General features: G+C 40.4%; 1 protein-coding gene across 3 annotated transcripts in view; it reads left to right on the forward strand.

Moving 5' to 3' along the window:
- The first annotated feature begins 4,994 nt into the window (after positions 1 to 4,994).
- ncor2 (nuclear receptor corepressor 2) overlaps positions 4,995 to 19,981 on the forward strand; it is a 56,397-nt gene continuing 41,410 nt past the window's right edge. For all 3 annotated transcript variants that reach the window (XM_037257795.1, XM_037257796.1, XM_037257797.1), the window contains exons 1-3: positions 4,995 to 5,252; positions 15,208 to 15,409; positions 15,929 to 16,044. In XM_037257795.1, the coding sequence (XP_037113690.1) occupies positions 15,305 to 15,409; positions 15,929 to 16,044 (221 nt within the window). In that variant the 5' untranslated portion in view covers positions 4,995 to 5,252; positions 15,208 to 15,304. The remainder of the gene's footprint in view (positions 5,253 to 15,207; positions 15,410 to 15,928; positions 16,045 to 19,981) is intronic.

Raw genomic sequence — 19,981 nt, forward strand, 5'->3', positions numbered from 1 at the left:
TACCGTCAAATAACACCCAGGATTGTAAACATATGTATTATTGCGAGACGCCTCACTTCCACGAGTTGTGTTGACATATGCCTTATCAGGTGCCTGCATCTTAGTTTTTCAGGGCACAGAGCCAAAAAGCATTGAATCATACTCTCTCAGGCATGTTTTCTCCATTCCAAAAAAAAAAGACAGCAATGTGTTCTTTTCGAGTGCGTGTTCACCCAGTGACGAACACGAATGTCATGACAATCTCGTTGAAACACGTCCAAACAAGGTCCATGGACCATGCAAGCCAACAGATGGTCGACTGCGCACGAGTGAGGCTTTGATCCGCCAGTTCCATCACAGGGGCTCACTTGGATGTTGTGAATGTGTCAGTCATGCCTAAGGGAGTCACTGACAGAAAATCTGGGAATGATTTGAGAAAAACATGGTGGCGAGAAAACATTGAGAATTTTACGTGTTACTGAATCACTGTGCTATGTATTGAATGTATTTTATATCTATATTTTCTAATGGTCATACTTTTCATGGAATATGCATGTAAGTGTTGAGAAAGGCTATAGCTGAGCCAAAATATTTGTGCTATATTGGGGCCACAGTATTAAAGTTGGATTTTTGGGAAAGTACAGTCAATTTAGCCCCAAAAAAAAAAAAAAGCTATGCTGTCGATCAGTAAGGCCGCTAATTAAATGTCACTTTGAAATCTCCTTAGTTGCCTCTGGCCCCTCGAACTGAAAGGCAGCTCCTACAGTACGTTTACCCTTGTTTTGTTTCGGAATCTGTCTCGTACTTTCTTTTTTAAATTTTGTTGCTAACTCGAGGTGGAGGTAGTTTTATCAAAGCTCCTCAAGTCCTATGTAAAAGATAACAGTGTAACAGCACGAGGCTGTGTGTTTGATTGGTTGTTTTTCCTTAGGCGTGGTGGTTTCTTACAAAAAACAATTTAATGTAGAAAAGATGGCTGAATTTTATTCATATCATTTTATTCATGCATACTGCCTGGTCATATTGACAGTTTGACAAAAATGATAAGAGTCATTTCTTTATTTTTTTATAAATGTACTACAAATATTTACATGTCCAAAATAAATTGTATAATGTCATCATCTGTGCCTGAAACTGTTCAAACTACTGTTCTTTTGTGAGTTCAACAGAGCAATGGTCCTGTCAAATGTGATATACACAAATGGAAGAATGAGGAAAAAGGAGAGTTCTAAATATTTTTGACATAAAATTACATACATTAGCTTGAATCCATGTCCCTCTAAATTCTTGCACTTATGTGATCAGAGATGATGCTAAATATTCAGTGAAATTTCATTGAAATTATTTACGCCATCACATTACATACACATTAAAGTCATCGCTGATGAATAAATACTGGATTAGTACATGATTAAAACCATAATTCTCATCTGTATAATTTTGTAGCATCTCTGCAGCAAAATATAGTCTGCATATGATCCTAATACAAGGAAGGGGAAAATGGCGGAAAAGCACACGCTGGCTGTTAGCCAGGTGCAGACAGACTCAGGAAGTGAAGGCGGAATTCCAACAATGCAGGCAGTTGTTAGACTTTTCAGTGAGATGCTGCATTCACTGCTCTCAGAGCTGTCATTGTTACGCTAAGTTGACGGTTCGATAAAATCCAGTGCTTGCAAATACATCGTGGCCCTGACTTCGCACAGGAAACCTTGACTCGAAGGATATTACTTGCATCACTCCCACTCTGATATGTAAACTAACCTTCCTGGATCGCTCGACTCAATTCTGCTTTTGACAGTAATAAATGCCAGTGTCGGTAGAGTGAATTATATAGCAGCTAAAATATCCGGCAGGGTCAGAGAAAGAATTTGGCATGTAATTAAACCGGTATTATAAATTACATCATGTGCCAGTTAGCCTCTGTGACTTTCATATAAACACCCAGCTCATATATGGGATCAATTATGAATGTAGAATTTGTTGAGTGTTAGGTTAGATTTGACTGAAAATTCAATTCACTACATTTGCACCGCTGCAGCAGAGTTTAATGTACAAATTGGTGCTCATCATCAGCCACATGTATGTAGTGTGTGGACATGGCAAAGATGCTATGGAATGCTATTTCATTTGTAACCAAAGCCAATCACTCATAAAGATTCCATTAATCTGTGACACCCTTTTAAGATTCCTGTTTTGATAAGGCTGTTCCCTCTAGCCATCTCTCTGTTCAGCATGATTTTTTTTCCTGATGTCGGTGATATAATGAGTGTGTGCAATGCACATATCAACCGGCTGCTTTTGAAATCTCTGTTGACAGCTTAGATGTTGCCGTAAAAAAAAAAAATCAACACAAGATTGCAGTGAATCATGAAGTGAGAAACATTTGTGTCTTATCAGCAAGTAGACAAATTGGCCATTGCAGCAATGTGAGATAGATTATTCTGACTGACTGGGATTGAGCTGCTGTTTTTGCTGCTTTGCGACGGCTGGATGAAGAGAGAGTTGTTCGAGAGGATCTCCCAAACCGCAGAGCAGAAAGAAAAATACAGGGATGAAAAACAATCCCTGACATCAGTCAAGTCTGCTCCACCGAAATTTAGGTCAAGATAGAGGGCCTGTCGGAAGTGTGTCATAGTTACATTGCAAAGACAGCTGGCCGACGTCATTGACACAAACACAAAACAGCAAATGCAGTCTTCATTCAGCCCCACTAATTTAATCGTTTTTTTGGGGGGGGGCGGGTGGGGGCGGGTAATACCTGCAGTCTGTGTGGTGTTGTTGTTTTGGTGTGACAGAGAGGTTTCACACCATTTAGTCGGAGATCGGTTTGAGCACGCTCATCAACTACGAACACAGCGTGTGGTGCTCTGATCTCCAAAATACATCCTTCAACGTTAAGTCGCTGTAGTCACAGCTTGTACTTCTCAGTGGGCATCAAGCAGCACAGATGTATGCCCCCTGGCCTATAAGAGCTCGTTTTCAACCCCTTTTGGAACCTCACGTTTGCTCTGTTGTGAGAGTAAATACACGGGAGAGGGAGGGTGGGTGGGACCACAGATTGGGTCACTGATTGTCAGAGTAAATGATGGAAAACTATTTGATTGATCATCCCAGAGAAACACATTTTTCTATGCAAATATGTGTGTGCGTGTTTTCAAATGAACATTTGTCATAATATGTATGTGTTCTCTTGGAATCAATTAATTTTGAAAACATATTGGAGCGTTTGGCTGTGTGATTTGAGAAAAAAGAATAATTCTATAGGAGTTTGCCAACTATCATAGAAGGTTTGAAGTGTCAGTGCCAGTATAAATTTGTTGGCATGCTCAGTTAAGGCCAGACTTTCTGGTTTTGCGTTTGATTGTTTACACTATATTCAGGGGCTCGAATATAAAACACATGCGATCATACAAACTTTGACTGTTTTATGACATTTTGAAGTCATGAACAGTGTGTGCAATAAATCAGTTGCCTTAGCCGAATAAATAAAAGGATTAAAAAAACTTTATTGAAGCAAAGCACCCACTTTACAGATGAAAAATATCACGGCACACCACCCCAAAACAGTCTTCTGCCATCAAATAGAAAAGCAATAGACGATCTTACATCACTGGCTTACATCAGATGCAGAGATATATTTGTAATTAATAACTATTTTTCAAAGGGAAATTAAAGGCACCGTCGGGAACGTTCAGTTTTCACTGATTATAGTGGTGCCAAATCGACCACTTTTCCCACAAATGCCAGTGTTGTGAAATCCTGAGCTCTCTCTCGCCGGCAGTTGAACTAAATTACATTTCGGTTTCCAGTGGCTGTGTGAAGGATTGTGTCCAAACAATATCATGTTGAGAATAAAAGTTTATTTGGTTTTCTACTGTATTTTATTTTAAATTGAGTCTGCTGCCTCTTGGTATATAGTGGCGAGAGCGGTCGCTGTAGCAGCGGTGTCAAACTAATTTTTGTCGTGGGCCGCATTGTAGTCAGTTTCCTTCGGAGGGCCATTATGACTGTCACCCCAAATGTCTGAATGCCTCATATTATATAAAGTATAAACTACAACGCAAACTGACAAATAACTATTTTTCAAATCAGACTAGTAAAAACTGGTCAAATATTTAAAAAAGATGATTTGTAAAAGTGAAGACAATTTGCAATTTTAGTAATAACATGAATTTGGATGCACAACTTGTCTTGGCCCCCGGGCCTTGAGTTTGACACCAGTGCCGTAAAGGAACCGCTTCAATATTGTGGAGCTTACGCCAGCAGTAATTGCGCGTAGGCGAGTCCATCGACTTTCGTCTTTGCAACAAAAGAGGGAAGTGACGTAGACTATAAAGCATGTCAGTGTGGCAGGACGCACACTTTTTTTTTTTAATCACAGCTTGCCAACAAGCGAATAAAGGCACAAGTAAATAAAGAAACAACAAAGACAATATTGCGTAACAAAAACATACCTACTGGGTGAGAAGCATGGTCCTAATGTCCGCCCACTTTAATCAATTATTTTGTGTGTGACAGGGTTTTTTGTGCCAGTAAAAGCGACACAGACGCCGTCAGGCCATGACAACGGTACCAATCAAATAAGTCATTGTTTCATCTGAAGAGTTGAAAACATTTATGAAGGTGGAAAAGTGGTCTGGTCCTCCTTTAAGTGAATTTGCATACTGATGATTTTTCACTGCAAGTGCGACAATTGCACTGTACACTGCAAATGAGTCAAAGTGACAGCACACTAGAAACAAAATGAGCCATTGTTTGAAGGCTGAAGATAAGTTTAAGACTCATGATTAGCTTGTTTGTGTTAGTCAAAGCGTCAATATGTGACTGTCTGAATCTCCTGTACAAATGGGTCCATCCAAATAAGCGGACCTCTGATGACGAGTCGTGACATAAGGACATCATCACTCGCTATCAGGTTTATCGGATGTGCTCAGGAGGAAGAGAGAGAGAGAGAGCGAGCATGCGGCTTTATTGAGAGAGCGAGCCAGAGAAAGGGAGAGAGCGAGAGGGGGGAGAAAGGGGGAGAGGGAGGCGGTTCAGTCCCGCTGTGGTGTCGGCCGCAGGGAGCAGCAGATCAGCGCATTGTGCAGGACCGGGCACGACATAGCTCAACCTTCAGCGGAACAAATGACAAGGAAAACTCTTTGGTGTGGAGTAATTCACGGGGGACGTACGCCATCGAAGCGAGAAGCGCTCTAATAGCCACAGCGGACCACGTTCGCTGACTGTACAACAACGCCTTTGAATGGTCCCCCGTTTGCTCCGCCGCTAAGGTTGGTTAGCTTCCATTGCTCTCCGTCCGTGGTTTTGAGGGTGGTCTGTCTCAGGGTCCAGCCATTCTTTGGAGGAGAAACCCACATACTAGCAGTATTGACCTTTTCCACGCTACGTAAACATCGCAGCTACTCGTTTTAACAAACGATCAAGGGCGAGGGGGCGTCGCGTCGATCTGCTTTCTAACGTCATCGCAGCATTTACTTGGTTCGCCAGCCATTGTCAGATCAAGTTGATTATTTTATAATTCACAAACACGTGCTACATGGCTAGGCTAAGCTTGCTAGAGGCTAAAGGTGCTAGCGGACCAAGCTAGCTGTCATAGCTGCGGAGTGGCTCGCTTACGTCAATTTTATGACACCAAATACATTCTACAAGCATATGTCCGATTTGAAATCACGGCGTCCCACAGCATAGTTCAGTGACAGACATTTTGAAACTGTCTACTTGATTTGATGTCTGTTTAGATGTGTTGTCAGTCTAACTTTGCTAGCCTGCTTATAACTACTGTATGCACACAAAGCGCCCGGTTTGCGCGTGTAAACAGTGCTTCGCACAACACAGTGTGTGTTAGGTATATTTGTGACAACATGCCTTTTACTGATTTCACTTAGAAATAAACTAACATACGGTTTGTTTGAGATTGGATGTCATAGTGTCGTAGCAATAGTATTTACGTAACATTTGGACGTACTCGGAATTTGTTTGGTTTTCATCTTGTCTGACGTAAATATTGTTGTTCAGTCGATGCCAGGCCTGCAACATATGTTTTGAACATGATGCTGTCACACATTTAAGGTTAACACAATGTGATTAGCCACTGCTATCTCATGATTGGCATAATAAAGATGTATTCTTATTGGAAGCTTCCAATGAATTGTCCTCATATAATCCTAAACACAACATATTAAAGGCCAAGCTCATATTTATCTTTTCAGAATCATTATTACCCTCAGGCGTGGCAAACTGTTCAACACCAAATGAATGGCTACTATTATTTGGATTGTCTTTCAAACTATTTGGAAATTCAGGGGAGGGTAAAAGAGATTAACTGAGAATTGATGCATGCCCACAACCCTCGTGAGGATAAATTCGGAAAATGGATGTATGGATGATGATAAAATCCGTGATGCTTGATCTAAGGTAGCAATTAATACTGATGTGATTAGACACAATATAGAAGGTTTCATGACTGCATTTACGCTTAAGATCTGATTTGCAAAATATTTACTATTCATCTGACAGTATATATACAATGGAATGTCGGTGTACAATATGTACTGTATTGTACATCATTTATAATAATTCATGTGAAACCTCAATGATGGAAGTATTGAGTGAGTATTGTCACAGAAAGATACTTCTGTGACGGTACAGAGTAAAATAAGCTATGACCCATTTGACTCGAATCTGAAAAGTCAGATTTAGCGTTCATCTCGAACACCCCCGCCTCTCACTCTCTCGCTTGTTCTCTCCCTTCATCTCAATTCGAGTCACCACATTCGTGCACAACCTAAATGTGAACTCACACCAACAAAGATGACAATGATTTTAAAGCTGCCATAATACACTACTGTAATACAGTATTAACTCTTGAAAAAATTGGCAAACATGTCATTTCAACATCAACATCAAAAGTGTTCTGCCTTTACGAGCATCATAATACAATTATGTATTAACATAGTCATAGTCCTCCATCTTTTTATGTATCTGTGAAATACGGGGACGGCAAACCCCGTACTCGCATTGGAGTTGTTTTATTGTGATGTCTCTGGAAAAATACCTGTATGTCTCAAATGTTAATTAACTGTTGATGAGACGTCACCAAATCTTGTGAGACTTCAGTGGCGCCAAAGCACACACACACCAGTTTCTTGTTCTTTTTGAAAAGGGCAGACAAACAATTCACAGTTCCACTGTTATGCCTCTGATACGCCAATTTAATGCAGTGTCAAAATGACTTCTGTGTAAAAGTCAACCCAGCATCAGAGCTAGCTGATTATCGATGATGCGTAACGATCTTGCTGTCACCAGACAAGGCTCGCAATGACTTCTTTGGTAATACGCGACTTTATTTGAGGAACAACTTTCTCTTTTTGAGGCATAATATTATATGCAGGTTATTCCCAAGGACCTGATGCTTCAACATGGTTCAAGCCAGACTTCAGTGAAAAAGGTGCTCAATTACCCAAGGACTTAATTCACGTGCCACATTTGATGAGTAGTTATGTCAAGATTAGGTTAGCTTTACAATTAGCAAGGCTTCCTCATCATCTTGTCATGAGGACAAAACTTGTCAGAAGTAGTGATGCATGATAAAAAAGAATTCAACCGATACTGATGACCGATTTTTAATTAAACTTTGTTATATAGTAGACCTCTCTTATTAGAACCATGTTATGGAAGAGCGCCAGGAGCTATGAACAGAAATTTTGTATTACAATTAATATATATTCTAGAAATAAACTGGGCGGCACGGTGGAGTACTGGTTAGAATATCCACCTCACAGTTTGGAAGGTGTGGGTTCGATTCCACCTCCGGCCCTCCCTGTGTGGAGTTTCCATGTTCTCTCCGTGCTGCGTGGGTTTTCTCTGGGCACTCCGGTTTCCTCCTACATCCCAAAAACCGGAATACAATCAAAGGTGTTAGTGGACATTATTTGACATTCTGTCGGGAAAGGTTATTTTGCCACTGGATTGAAGAGGTTTAGTCTCAAAGGTATCGTGGTGGCTGTCGTCAGAGCCGTTTTCTGACATGGATCAAGTATTATTGGACTGAGAGGGAGGATTTGCGTCAAAGGTAGTATGGTGATGGTCACTCGAGCCGCCTTATGATGTCATTAACTCGTTCAGACATTTCTAACATCTATTTTGCTTCAAAGCAGTGCAAAGAAAATGACACGTTTTTGAATAGTTTTCTCACTATTGTCTTGTCAGTCTATTCTACCAAAGAAGTTGAAGTTTTCAAGTGATTAATTGATCATTCTTGAGCCACTCTTTTTCCACTGGCTGAGAGACCCGGTCTTTGACTGGCTAATTCTAAAATAGTCCCACAGGCTACCTGGTGATTGCGGGTACCATGTGGTGGTGGAATAGTTGAAACGTATACAATACAATTCAATAGGCAAGTCTTAAATCTTCATTGTAAACAGTAAACTAAAAATAGTCAAAGCAAAGGGATTTAGAAGATTTCCCTACGATTAAACTGTTACATGAGTCCCAGATTACAGTGCTGTTTTGTTTATCTTTCACACAAAGCTTTCAATTGTGACCTTCTTGCCTGTGAATTTCAGTTGCAGTTAAAACCAGTCACCCCTTTTTAGGAGAGGCAGGCAGCGCATTAGCAGGGATTAGAAATGGCTCTGTGGTAAGTGATTCACTTGACTCTGTTGCACAACACAGATGACAGCATGTTATAGGATATTATTCTCATTTGTGTCCAGGCCGCAGTTGAGATATATTTATCTCATTTGATTAGCCAGACTTTTCTGCTGGGAATGCACGTTACAGTACGGTTTGTTTGTCATACTCTGCAAGGCTTGTGTTTAAGGGCAGTCCAGGACATACACCGACGGGGTGATGACCTTGCAAACATTAGTGACATGTAACAAACGGTTAAAGGCACGAGAGTGAAGTACCTTGTAATTGCCAGTTACGATGCTTGTGCTGAACGGGGTTAGTCCTGGCTTTACACGGTAAGGCTTTGTTTTAGGGGGATTCCGTGACTTAACTAACCTTGCATATCAAATCAAGATATGGGTGAATAGGTGAATTGTTTCGAATGACACATCAGATTTTTTTTCTCTGCTTATAAGTGGCACTATTCAAATATGCGTCATCGAGGGCTCTTTGAAATGGACCAACATTTATATTGCATATTCCTGAGGGCTCTCATGGCAGAACTATATATGCGTGACTTATGAAAAGAGACTCACGGTAAGAATTTTGCTATTTGTTACAGTACATCTGTTACAGTACAGTTGAACATTATTTCTATTCCCTTTACTAAGCGATCATGAGCTACCATTGCATTGAAAAAAGTCTTTCATGGCGTGGAAACTCGTTGCGCTGATGGCGGTTGTACTAAGAAGCAGGAGGAAGGGAATTTGTGACGACAAGGGCAATGTTTTCAACTGGCACCACAGTCGAGAAGGAATGTTACTGTGATGAATGCTATTTATACTTTTCTTGGAATGAGGATCAGAGAAATGTTTTTGGTCTTGGAATCATTATTTGAAAAGACCACTACCTCAATGTTTTACCGGTGCTCCTTTTCATTTTGTTGACAAAGAGCATAGCAGCCCAACACACACATTGTACTTTGTACTAGAAAGTGCTTGCACTGTGGAGAAGAATCAGCGGGTGCCAAGTGCCCCAAGAATATTAAGTATTGTTTTATACACAATAGACACAATATTAGTAACAGATATTAGCCAACCTGTAAAAGTATTAGAAGGATCGCCACAATATTTTGTATGGTTTTGTGTCAGTAAGTTGTAGTGAGTGACTAATGCGAGTCAAAAATGTAGAATTAGTTGTTTCAAGATTCAAGGCATACAGGTCTTTATATAGTGCAGATGTTTGTCAGAATCTAAATACAGTGGAACCTCGACTAAGCGCACTTGCAACCAACTGACGCCGGATTTAACAGACAGAAAATAGTGGTCTGTTAGTTCCACAATTGGCCATTGTTATTTACTAGCTCAATCAGCATACAGAATGGTACATGTAATTCCGGGTTGTGCTGCTTTTGGCACCAGGAGGGGAGAGCAGACACACAGACGTGCCCACAAGGCGGCAATGTTAGCTGGGCCAACTGTCCCTTCAAAGGTAATGGAATGCAAAGTTTCAACACGCAGCTCAAAAGAAGAGCGTCCTACTGTATCAAGCTATTCATATCTATGGCTGGTGTTTATTGGAGCGGCTTCTCGTCATGTAGTATGTGCATGTCTCCTGAACATGCTATTTTCGATACAGTATACAGTTGTTTTTTTATTTTTTTGGGTCAAGCCCTTATCTATGAAATCCAACCTCAATAGAGGTAAAAAAAAGAAAACGCACAGATATCGTGCCTTGACTTTGGCTAATCTGTAAAATTTGCCAAACAGTTTGAAGCTTTTTTTTTTTACACATTTATTTACAATAAATCTGTACTTAGTGGGCATTTTTAGGCCACAAAAAGTACAAAACAATAATTTTGTACTATGTTGGGTATTTTTAGGCCTCAATAAAAGTACTTTAATTTAATGGACACTCTGTTGTCACGGACACCCGCTCCCTGCAATTAGTCCATGAAATTGAGGTTCCATTCTACAACGAATGTACATATAAAAAGAAATTAATAGAAAAATAATTCAGAATCTAGTAAATTTGAATTGGGCACTTTGGACCTGCAGTGTAAATCCAGCCCTTCAAACACATTGCACACACTAGAAGCCTCTTATGCTTAAATAGAATAATCGTGAGGCTGCCGTCGGGAGGAGCAGACAGAGCCACTAGGATTGCATGATTCCACACAGAAGAACATTTCAAAACTCCTGAATAATTAAGTAGCATGAAGAGGAACTAGGTCAGCCCAGAAGACAAGTGCAGCCCTCACATTTTATTTCCTGCTACTTGACATGAGAAGCTTGAATTGCAGGTGGGCTTTCATAACACTGCCCATACGCATGAGAAGCTCTCATGATTTGAGACCTCAAGCGTCAGCGTGTTTTCACACCATGTCATGAGGGGCTCAGATGTAGGCCTGCTATTTTGTGCATCACCATTTCACAAATAGCCATATGGAGCAGATATTAAATCTGAATCGTATTGATTGATTATAGTGGTGAAATTATATATTTAGTACATTCTGTAGTTTGGGTTTGTCACTAACGATTATTTTGCTTGCCTACTAAATTAACTGCAGTTACGATTAGTTGGCTAATTGGATCACGTAAATCACAGAATATCACAGTACCATACATACAATACCAGTAAGCAGGTGCTCTTATATAACCATCATCAGAGTACGGAGTCAGAAATGAAATCAGACATGCTTCCCTTTCAGATGATTGAGCATCACAGACTAATGCCTCCATAATCCATAGACACTACAACATGTTAGTGTGCAACAGGACTGTCACCTTACATAAAACGTGGTAGCCTGCGTGCTAATGTTAGCTTTCAAATTTGACTTGTCCTTAGTTGTTGTTGTAGTTGTACTAGGTTCATCTTGTTTTTTCCTTTTCAATTACTTCACTGGTTCTTCTATACAAACAAATTTCTTAGGTTCATTTACCTGACATGTTTCGGCGAAACATGTCAGGTAAATGAACCTAAGAAATTTGTTTGATATAGAAGAACCAGTGAAGTAATTGACTTGTCCTTGTGTCAGAAATGAAATCAGGCATCAGTCACAACGTGCTTCCTTTTCAATGCTTGTTTATTGTCTTGTGACTAATTGACTCATCGTGTTAGCCCCCGTGTTGTTAAATATAGAAAATGATCCAAATGTTTTATTAAAAACTTTCATACACTTGGATTTTGTCTCCTGTAGTGATCGCATGATTAATTTATCATTGACAATTGATGTTTTTTTATGCTTTGGCCAATCCAACATTTTTATCGTCTGCATTATGTGATTTATTTATTCATGTGGCTACACGATAAGCAGCAGCAGCGGGGTTTGCAGATTTTTCTTCTCCCTTTTCCACTTTTGTATTATTTTAGTAGTCACACATCTATTGGATGCCTGTGCCGAACTGATCTTAATTCAGGTGAACAACAACAACTGTACCCTGAGGTTTCTGCTGCTGCTTTTGAATTTGTGGCCCTTGATTAGTTTGGATAAAAGTAAAGAGGTAAAACGTGTGTTAAACTGTCATCATTGTAATTTTTTTTCATCTAGTGCCTCCGTGGCTCCAAGGAGTTGTCGTTTGAGGCTCATAGAGAGGGGGAGGGTTGACACTTATGTAATTTAGGAAATGCAATAGCTGTTCTGCAGTCCAGCATACAGTGTATTGTACAGTTGGAACAAGCAAATCTGGTCACAGGCCCGCCAGTCATTGGCGATGTTCACATTGGAAACATGACTGTGGTATGATCATCGATTCTAAATAAGACCATAGTTTGACTTTTATACCACATAATTCAACATACTGAATAGTGGAGCAATCCTTGATTACAGATACAGATGTTTTCCTGAAGAATATATTGTCTCACATATTTCCCCTCACCGTTCATGCTCATTTAGTTGTCCTCAAATTGTATATATTCTCTCAGAAAAATAGCGTACTGTATGAGTCCATTTTTATACTCCAAGATACAATGTTTAACGTCATTTTTTTAAATCAACGTTGGTCGGATAATTATCGATCTGATCATTTTTGTGAGTCCCAAATAAATGAAAAACAGCACCGTAAACCATTACTTATGGAATGAGTATAATACTCCCAAACTTGTGAATAATTGAAAACCTCATGAATAATGTGTTTTGGATTTTACTTTTATTTTGATCTTCATCACTGCTAATTTTGAGGATCGATTGTACTGATTTTCATTCTTCAAATGGTGACCACATTCAAGTTCTTTTTTGTCATCCACAGGTTGCAATAAATACAGAAGCATAGTAAGTCGCAGAAAGGACTACATACAAGTAGACGTCCTTAGAAATGTTTTGTTTTAGATCAAACATGCTATTCAGCGCATTGTTGGACAACAAGTTGTGCAAAAACACACACAACAATAAGATATATAAATATAATATATAAGTAGTAATACTGTTTAAGCCTTTATTGTTAAACCAGTCCTCTCGCATTCCACCTTTCATGATTTGAATGTAGTTTTGTTTCAACTTTGCCTTCCTTGCATTTACACAGACCCGAAGGAAACGTTATTGAATTGCGAGAAACAGGCCAAAAGCTCACCGTTCTTATTTGAAAATGGTAAAAAGAAAGCTTTAGCTCCTGTTCCTGCTGTACTCCCCACTAGTATTTCTTCAGCCATTTGACAATTCATTGGGAAGGTGGGGGTGGTTGTGATGCGGTATTGGCCACTGAAGGCCAAAACCCACTCCACTCTGTGGAGAGCTCCGAAGAGTGGCTGAGTAAAGCGTGCTAGCGTAAGGGAGTGAGGTGACTGAGTTCATCCTCATTGTTGGCTCTGAGCCAGCGGCTTGCCTGTGGGCGTTTGTAGCAGCGCCAGTGCATGTGTTTAGCCTCTCGTCTGGAAGGCCCCATTCGCCTCAGAGTTTCTGTCAAAGCTCTTTCATTGTGCTGGTCCCATTTCTTGAGTCAGGTTTGTTGTGCTCTGCAGCACTTGTGACTGCCGTACTTGTTTTTGTACTTCCCCGGGGAATATCTGTGGAATTGACACACATCGAATGCCGCTTGGTTCGTATCAAGCTGGATCCTTTAATGTTTGGGCAAGCTCTATTACCGTATTTTCCGCACTATAAGGCGCACCTAAAAATCTCAAATTTTCTCAAAAGTGCGCCTTATAATTCGGTGCGCCTTATATATGGACCAATTTTGAGCCACTACGGCAGGCGTGTCCAAATATATGCACAAAGTTTTAAAATGGGCCATTCATTGAAGGTGCGCCTTATCATCCGGTGTGCCTTATAGTGCGGAAAATACGGTAATACCTTGTATTTCAGCAACAGCTGGGTAATTCCAGGAATTTGGAATATCCATTCTAGGGAGGCACACATTTTGTTTTTCAGGGAGCACATAGGTGCAAGTTCCTACACTTGTTAATATTGAGCACCATTACTGGATGAACCCATATTGTTGAAAATGTGTTTTAGTTTAAAACCACTTATTTTATACGGTGGGAATTCTCACTTTATAGTCAGAATCCTGTCACCCCCCCTTTTTTTTCTTCACTGGCCCTAATCCTTTTACGTAATTTTAAGCATGGGAAAAATGTCACTCAAATGCAATACTTTTATGCAAACAACCAAACATTGCTCAAAATGCAAATATTCATTGACTATGCATTTTAATTCAAATATAGCAATACTTTTAGTACGTACAATCATATACTGTTCAAAAACATAGACACACAATTTTATTGACCATGGACTAAATTTCTCTCAAATATATCACTTAAAGGGGACGTCTGACTTCTACAAGCTGCTCAGAATGTAGCCTTACTTTATTGATATCACTATTATAGAAATATTGATTGATTGTTAGGGGAAATTGACTTGATGCTTAGGGTGTTTTGGTATATGCCAGCTGTATGCACCACAGAGGCACTGATCTCCACAACCATTGACAAGTATGTGTTGGCGCTTATGGGTAAAAATGACAAATGATGCCATTCTTCATTGAGGTTCACATTACTTCACACAGACTACGTTTACATTAGGGCTGCATGATATTGACAAAAAAACAAGCGACGTGTTATATGCATGTTAATTACAGCAATATCGACATTGCCATATTTAACATGGAACTAAAGAATCGGACAACATCAGACATAATTCTGTTTTCTGTTTAGAATCAGTTTGTGGTTAAAAGCAGTTCTTTTTAACCTTTCACCTGCTACCAGGTACCACATTTCCTTTTTTTTTTTATCGTCTGTATGGTCTGACTTGGCACCTCCTTCACAATTAGCATTCTCCTCTGATCTCTTGATTTGTGAAACAACGAAAGTCCACTGCATTCTTCTAAATAACGAAACGCTTGTTGTCATAGTGGTACACCGCATACACGCACCTGCATGTGTTATGTGAGGAAGCGTCAGCCAGCCAATCATTGCAGCAGGAGGTATCTAACTCAAATGCAGTACAATGGGCACATTTAGAGAGGCAGAGCGCCCTCCCCTCTAATTATTTCAGAACGCATTCTTGGTTATAATCAGTCGCCAGCTCGTGCTTGAACAATTTCCATTTGTTCTGACTGATGCATTTTTTTTTTCCGTTACTGTATTTGAAATGTATTTAATTTCTTTTTTCTTCCTCTACAGTGTGCTGGCTTAAAGAAACAACCCATAATGCACATAAAAGCCATCGACTTGGCAACCACACCGACTTCCTGTCTCTAGAGGAAGAGGCTGTGCCACGATGTCTTCTCATCCCCAGTCTGTGCCACCGGGCCGGAGGACGATGGACACACGGCACCTGCCAAACCCTGCCACCCTACCGTTGCAGCTCCAGCGGGCACACACAGTAAGAGAGCTGGCACGCATTACATTTGATGCCACCTCCTCCTTCCTATTTAACTTTCCAAGCTAAATTAAATGAAAGGGCTTTTGATTTTTGTGCTTATGACACTGTCTGCTTGATTGACAATTTGTAATAGTCATTACTCGGGCCCGTTGGGGAAGAAGGCACGACCCCAACGGCTCTTACTGTGGTTTTCTTTAGAAACATTCCCCTTCACAATGTTGTGCACACAGCTCAGTCTCCTCATTAGTTGTTTGAAGTTCATGCTGTCATTGTCGGGAGGATACTTCCCAGCGACACGCCGTAATTACCAAGATTTTTTCTTAAATATCAGATGGGGTTCAATGAACCCTTAGTATTTCTCCATTTGTACTTTCATATTGGGGTAAGGTAACACTCCCTCCCACAAGGATGCACCTGTAGTTAATCCTAAAGTCTTCATATTTTTGAAAAAATGTGTTGTCTTCGTCATTCGCTTCGTGAATAAATCTAATTCAACATTTGCCGCTTTTCCTTCTCTAGGAAGTTGGAATGGTGGACTACCACTCTCATCATGCCAGAGACTACAGCTCACACTTGGCTCAGCCTCATCGCCGTCGGCCCTCCTTACTTTCCGAGTTCCAACCTGGAAATGAGAGGTAAGGTCATCCTGCTCAAATATTACCAGTCACTTACCGTGTCACTATATAATAATGTATCGCATGATTACATTCCCTATTTGTGCTCTGCACGAATCGGTGGTAATTTAGATATTGTGAGTTGGTTATAAAAAAAATTAACGCCCAATTATTAATTCTTAGAATTGAGTAAGAGTGCACAATAGATAAACATAATTTAGAGCAAAAAGACAAACATACTTCAAACCAACGATCCTGTTGTTCCAGTGCCTTTGTTATTAGTTATGATACAAGAAGATAAGCATACAATGCTCTGGCTTGGTCCCTGCATGATGTTTGAAGGTTTTTAATATACTGCAACATTGGTGCTGATTTTGATTAGCATGCCACCCTTTTACTGTTTGATACCATTTAGCTAACGGATGTTTGTTGTTTAATCAATTGATGCCAGTTTTGCATAGTAAAACAGCTTGGAGTGACAAATAACTTAATAAGAATGTGTTGCCTCTTACTTGTACAAGTGGTTGTCAAGTGCCCTACCATAACACGTAGTCTTAAAGGTAACAATGAGAACACATGAAGTTCATTTGCGTCCAACGGAGAAGTCTCAGTGTAAAACTGACTTCGGATGACAACTACCGTAAGACTATTGTGCACAGTCTTGTACATATACACATTTATGATAATTGACAAGATCGATAAAAATCACACCGGGCAGTACTTGTCTGTGAGCATTCCAAATCTCCACTCAAACGCTGTCAAAGTCCACTAAAAACCTGCCATGCAAGTTAGATATTTGCACTTTAACAACGTACTGGGTATGAAACTGCTACAGATATCATGATCTTTACTCGCCTCAGACTTGTGTCGATCTGGTACGTATCTTGACCCCCCACCCCATCAGCGATTATCTCCCTCTCACGAAAAAAAGCCTTCTTGTCGAGTGACTCGGAATACTTTTCCATCGTAGTAAACAACCCTCCCTCCATATTAGCACACTTCTCTACTAGGGCAGTGGGTCCAGAGGCCAGACTTTTTTTTTTTTTGCATCACAGACGGCAAGGACATGTTTTGACGAGCTGTCGGAGTGACAGAGATAATCGTCTCGCTCGCAGCTCTGCTCCGGCGCGTTTGGCCACCGTCTATTACGGCCAATGACTGTAGTCGTTAGCGCTGGAACAAGCCTAGTCAAGCCAGCCGCCACAACAGCTGGTGTTCATACGCTAGGCAATTTCCAAATAAAAGTGCAACAAATAGGAACTATACATGGGTGTCAAGGCCTTACTTTGCTTTTATTTGGAAGATGGCCCTCGGAAACAATCGTTCTGGCAGCTGACTTCAAGAAAGATTGAGGCTGCATGATCTGACGGCAATTACGCTGACTGACTGAGCTGCATTGACGCACACGGAACTGAATGAACTTGTACCCTACCATCTGGTGTTTTATAAAATTTACGGACATCTGTCAGCATTTCTTTGTATCGACAAATGTTTGTAAGTCGGACGTTCGTAAGTTGAGGACTAACTGTGTTGATGCATACGCTGACTCATTTTGGCTGCTATGATGCCTGATAGAACCTTTCTATTTGTCCCGAGGCCAGGTTATAGACCGGCAGTTTTATAGAGTTGTTTCATTTTGGGGTTCTGCATGATGAGAAGTGTCTAATCTTGATTTAGCCTTAGCAGAAGGTTATTTGTGCTGCCGGGCGTTCACAGAGGGCAGTTAGCTTCTTTAGCCAGTGAATGTGAATCATGTCCAGTTTTTCCCTTCAATGCAGGCCATACAATCAGATAGCACATCTGCAAATTCCTGCAGCTTTTGCTTTGTGCAGCACGCGAGAAAAAGCAAGAGATGTGGCCGAACGACTTGTGGCTTCTTCTCCATGACAACGCACCTGCACATAAAGCCCCAAGCAGCAGAGAGTTCTTGGCTGAGGAGCATTACCGTGCTGGGGCAACTTTCCTACTTACCCGACCTGGCGCCAGGTCATTTTTTCCTTTCTCAAACTCAAGGGGCCCCAGTGTGACCCATTTTGAAGATGTGAACATCAGAACAATACTTCCAGGAGAGTATAAAGACAGAGCAAATCGGACTGGGAAAGTACATTCAATTTAAGGGGGATTTGGTTTTATTTTTTGTGTTGTTTACTTGTATGTATATTGTGTACTATGTCTTGTCACCGTGGGATAGTGGGAACGTAATTTCGATTTCTTTGTGTGTCTTGGCCTGTGAAGACATTGACAATAAAGCAGACTTTGACTTTGACTTTGAAAATTACCAGTGCTTTGAAGGGGAAAGCATGTAGTTTGTTAGTTTGGATATATCTTTGATCACATCAGTCCTGGAACTTTATTCGATGGCCGTACTCAGTGTACTGGATCTTTGTTGCCGTTGAGCAGTTTGTCTTGGAATAAACTTAAAGCAAGGTAAAATTACGTTGTTGTATTTATGCTCCAAATTCACTGTAAATACACATTCACAACCATGTAATCGTTTGTTAACCACTGATTGCTGTTATCTTACTTTGTCACTCTGTCTTCCCAGCGTCTGAGCGTTACAAATGAAAACCAACCTAATTGGGCTTCTTTGCAGAGCACGAATGAGGTCGTATCTTGGTTGCAAAGAAAATCAGTCCACTTAGTTACAGGATGAAGTTATTTGCTGAACATTTTAAATAACCTAAAATTTTAAATGTAAAAACAATTTTTCTTAACTGTTTAATCGTGATGTTGATTTATTTTGATGTCTGCCGTCAGTAAAAACGAACAACAAATTTCCATTATCTGTTATTACAGAACAAGGATTTACTCACTGCTGTAAATGTCACCATTTTGTCTTGCAATGTGTCCAACATTTCATTGTCAAAAAGGCTTATGTAAAAATGATCAGGAATTCCGCAACGGATTCAGTGCAAACGTGAGAATCAAGATGAAATATGCTACTCTTGGAAACAAGCCACTGTTGGCACATACATAATCTTAATATAAACCGAAAGATTTTATGATCTGGATCTGTTTGTTTGCTTGTTTATTTATTTATTTATTTGGTTATTGCTGCTCTCTCTGCTCTATTTCATTCATCCTCAGTGCAGCCTTTTAGTTAGCACTTGTTCATGTGTACCCCTTTGGAGTAGATAGTTTGGCAGGCGCACAAACATTGCCGTGCTTTCACAGTATCAGGCTGCTATCAGCACACGTAATCTCTGTTCTTGTCATAATCAGAGCCAAGGCAATGAAAATCTAATGGAGCTGGTTGTTAGGTGTTGGTGTTTGTGTTGTTTTGGCCGCTCTCCTCCCCCACCCCTGCTCGCATCTCGTTCTCTCATCCTCCAGACAAATCCTCCCCGGGGATCAGATTATTCTGCACGCTCACGAGAGGAGGAGAGAAAATAGGGACAGAGAGATGGGGTGAGGGGGGGTAGTTGTGCTTGAGCGTGATGTGATTATGTAAGTGCCAGCCATCTATGAAGATGAAAAAGAATGGGAGTGAGGGGAGCTTTGGGGAGTTTATCCATCTGGCCATGTGACTGAATTTTCGCCTGATTTTTTTTTTAGCAGTGGTTAGATAAGATAGGCTCTGTTAAACAACATCCTTAATTGTTCTTTCTCAATTTGTGCAAAGCACGTCACACAAATTGCATAATTTATACATTACCAGTAGCATTTTGTAGTTTTACACCACCCCACTACGACCCAACTAGATAGTTTTTTTGGTATGTACACAAACCACACACTAGGCCATTGTGGGCCCAAAGCATCAATTATGGTTGTGTATTCCCCCTCTGCTCTTCAAAAGCCACTTCCATTTTGACACTGGCAGCAAAGTTGCTGACATTTTGGCATCTGACTGCGGGGCAGATTTGCAATAATCTTTTCTTTAAGAATTGAAGTCTAGTATATATCCTTGACGTGTACTTAGCGCCTGATGTGTTGCTCTCTTTTGGAGTAACCACTAACA

The sequence above is a fragment of the Syngnathus acus genome, chromosome 9, assembly GCF_901709675.1.
Source record: "Syngnathus acus chromosome 9, fSynAcu1.2, whole genome shotgun sequence".
In the NCBI taxonomy this organism is placed as follows: Eukaryota; Metazoa; Chordata; class Actinopteri; order Syngnathiformes; family Syngnathidae; genus Syngnathus; species Syngnathus acus.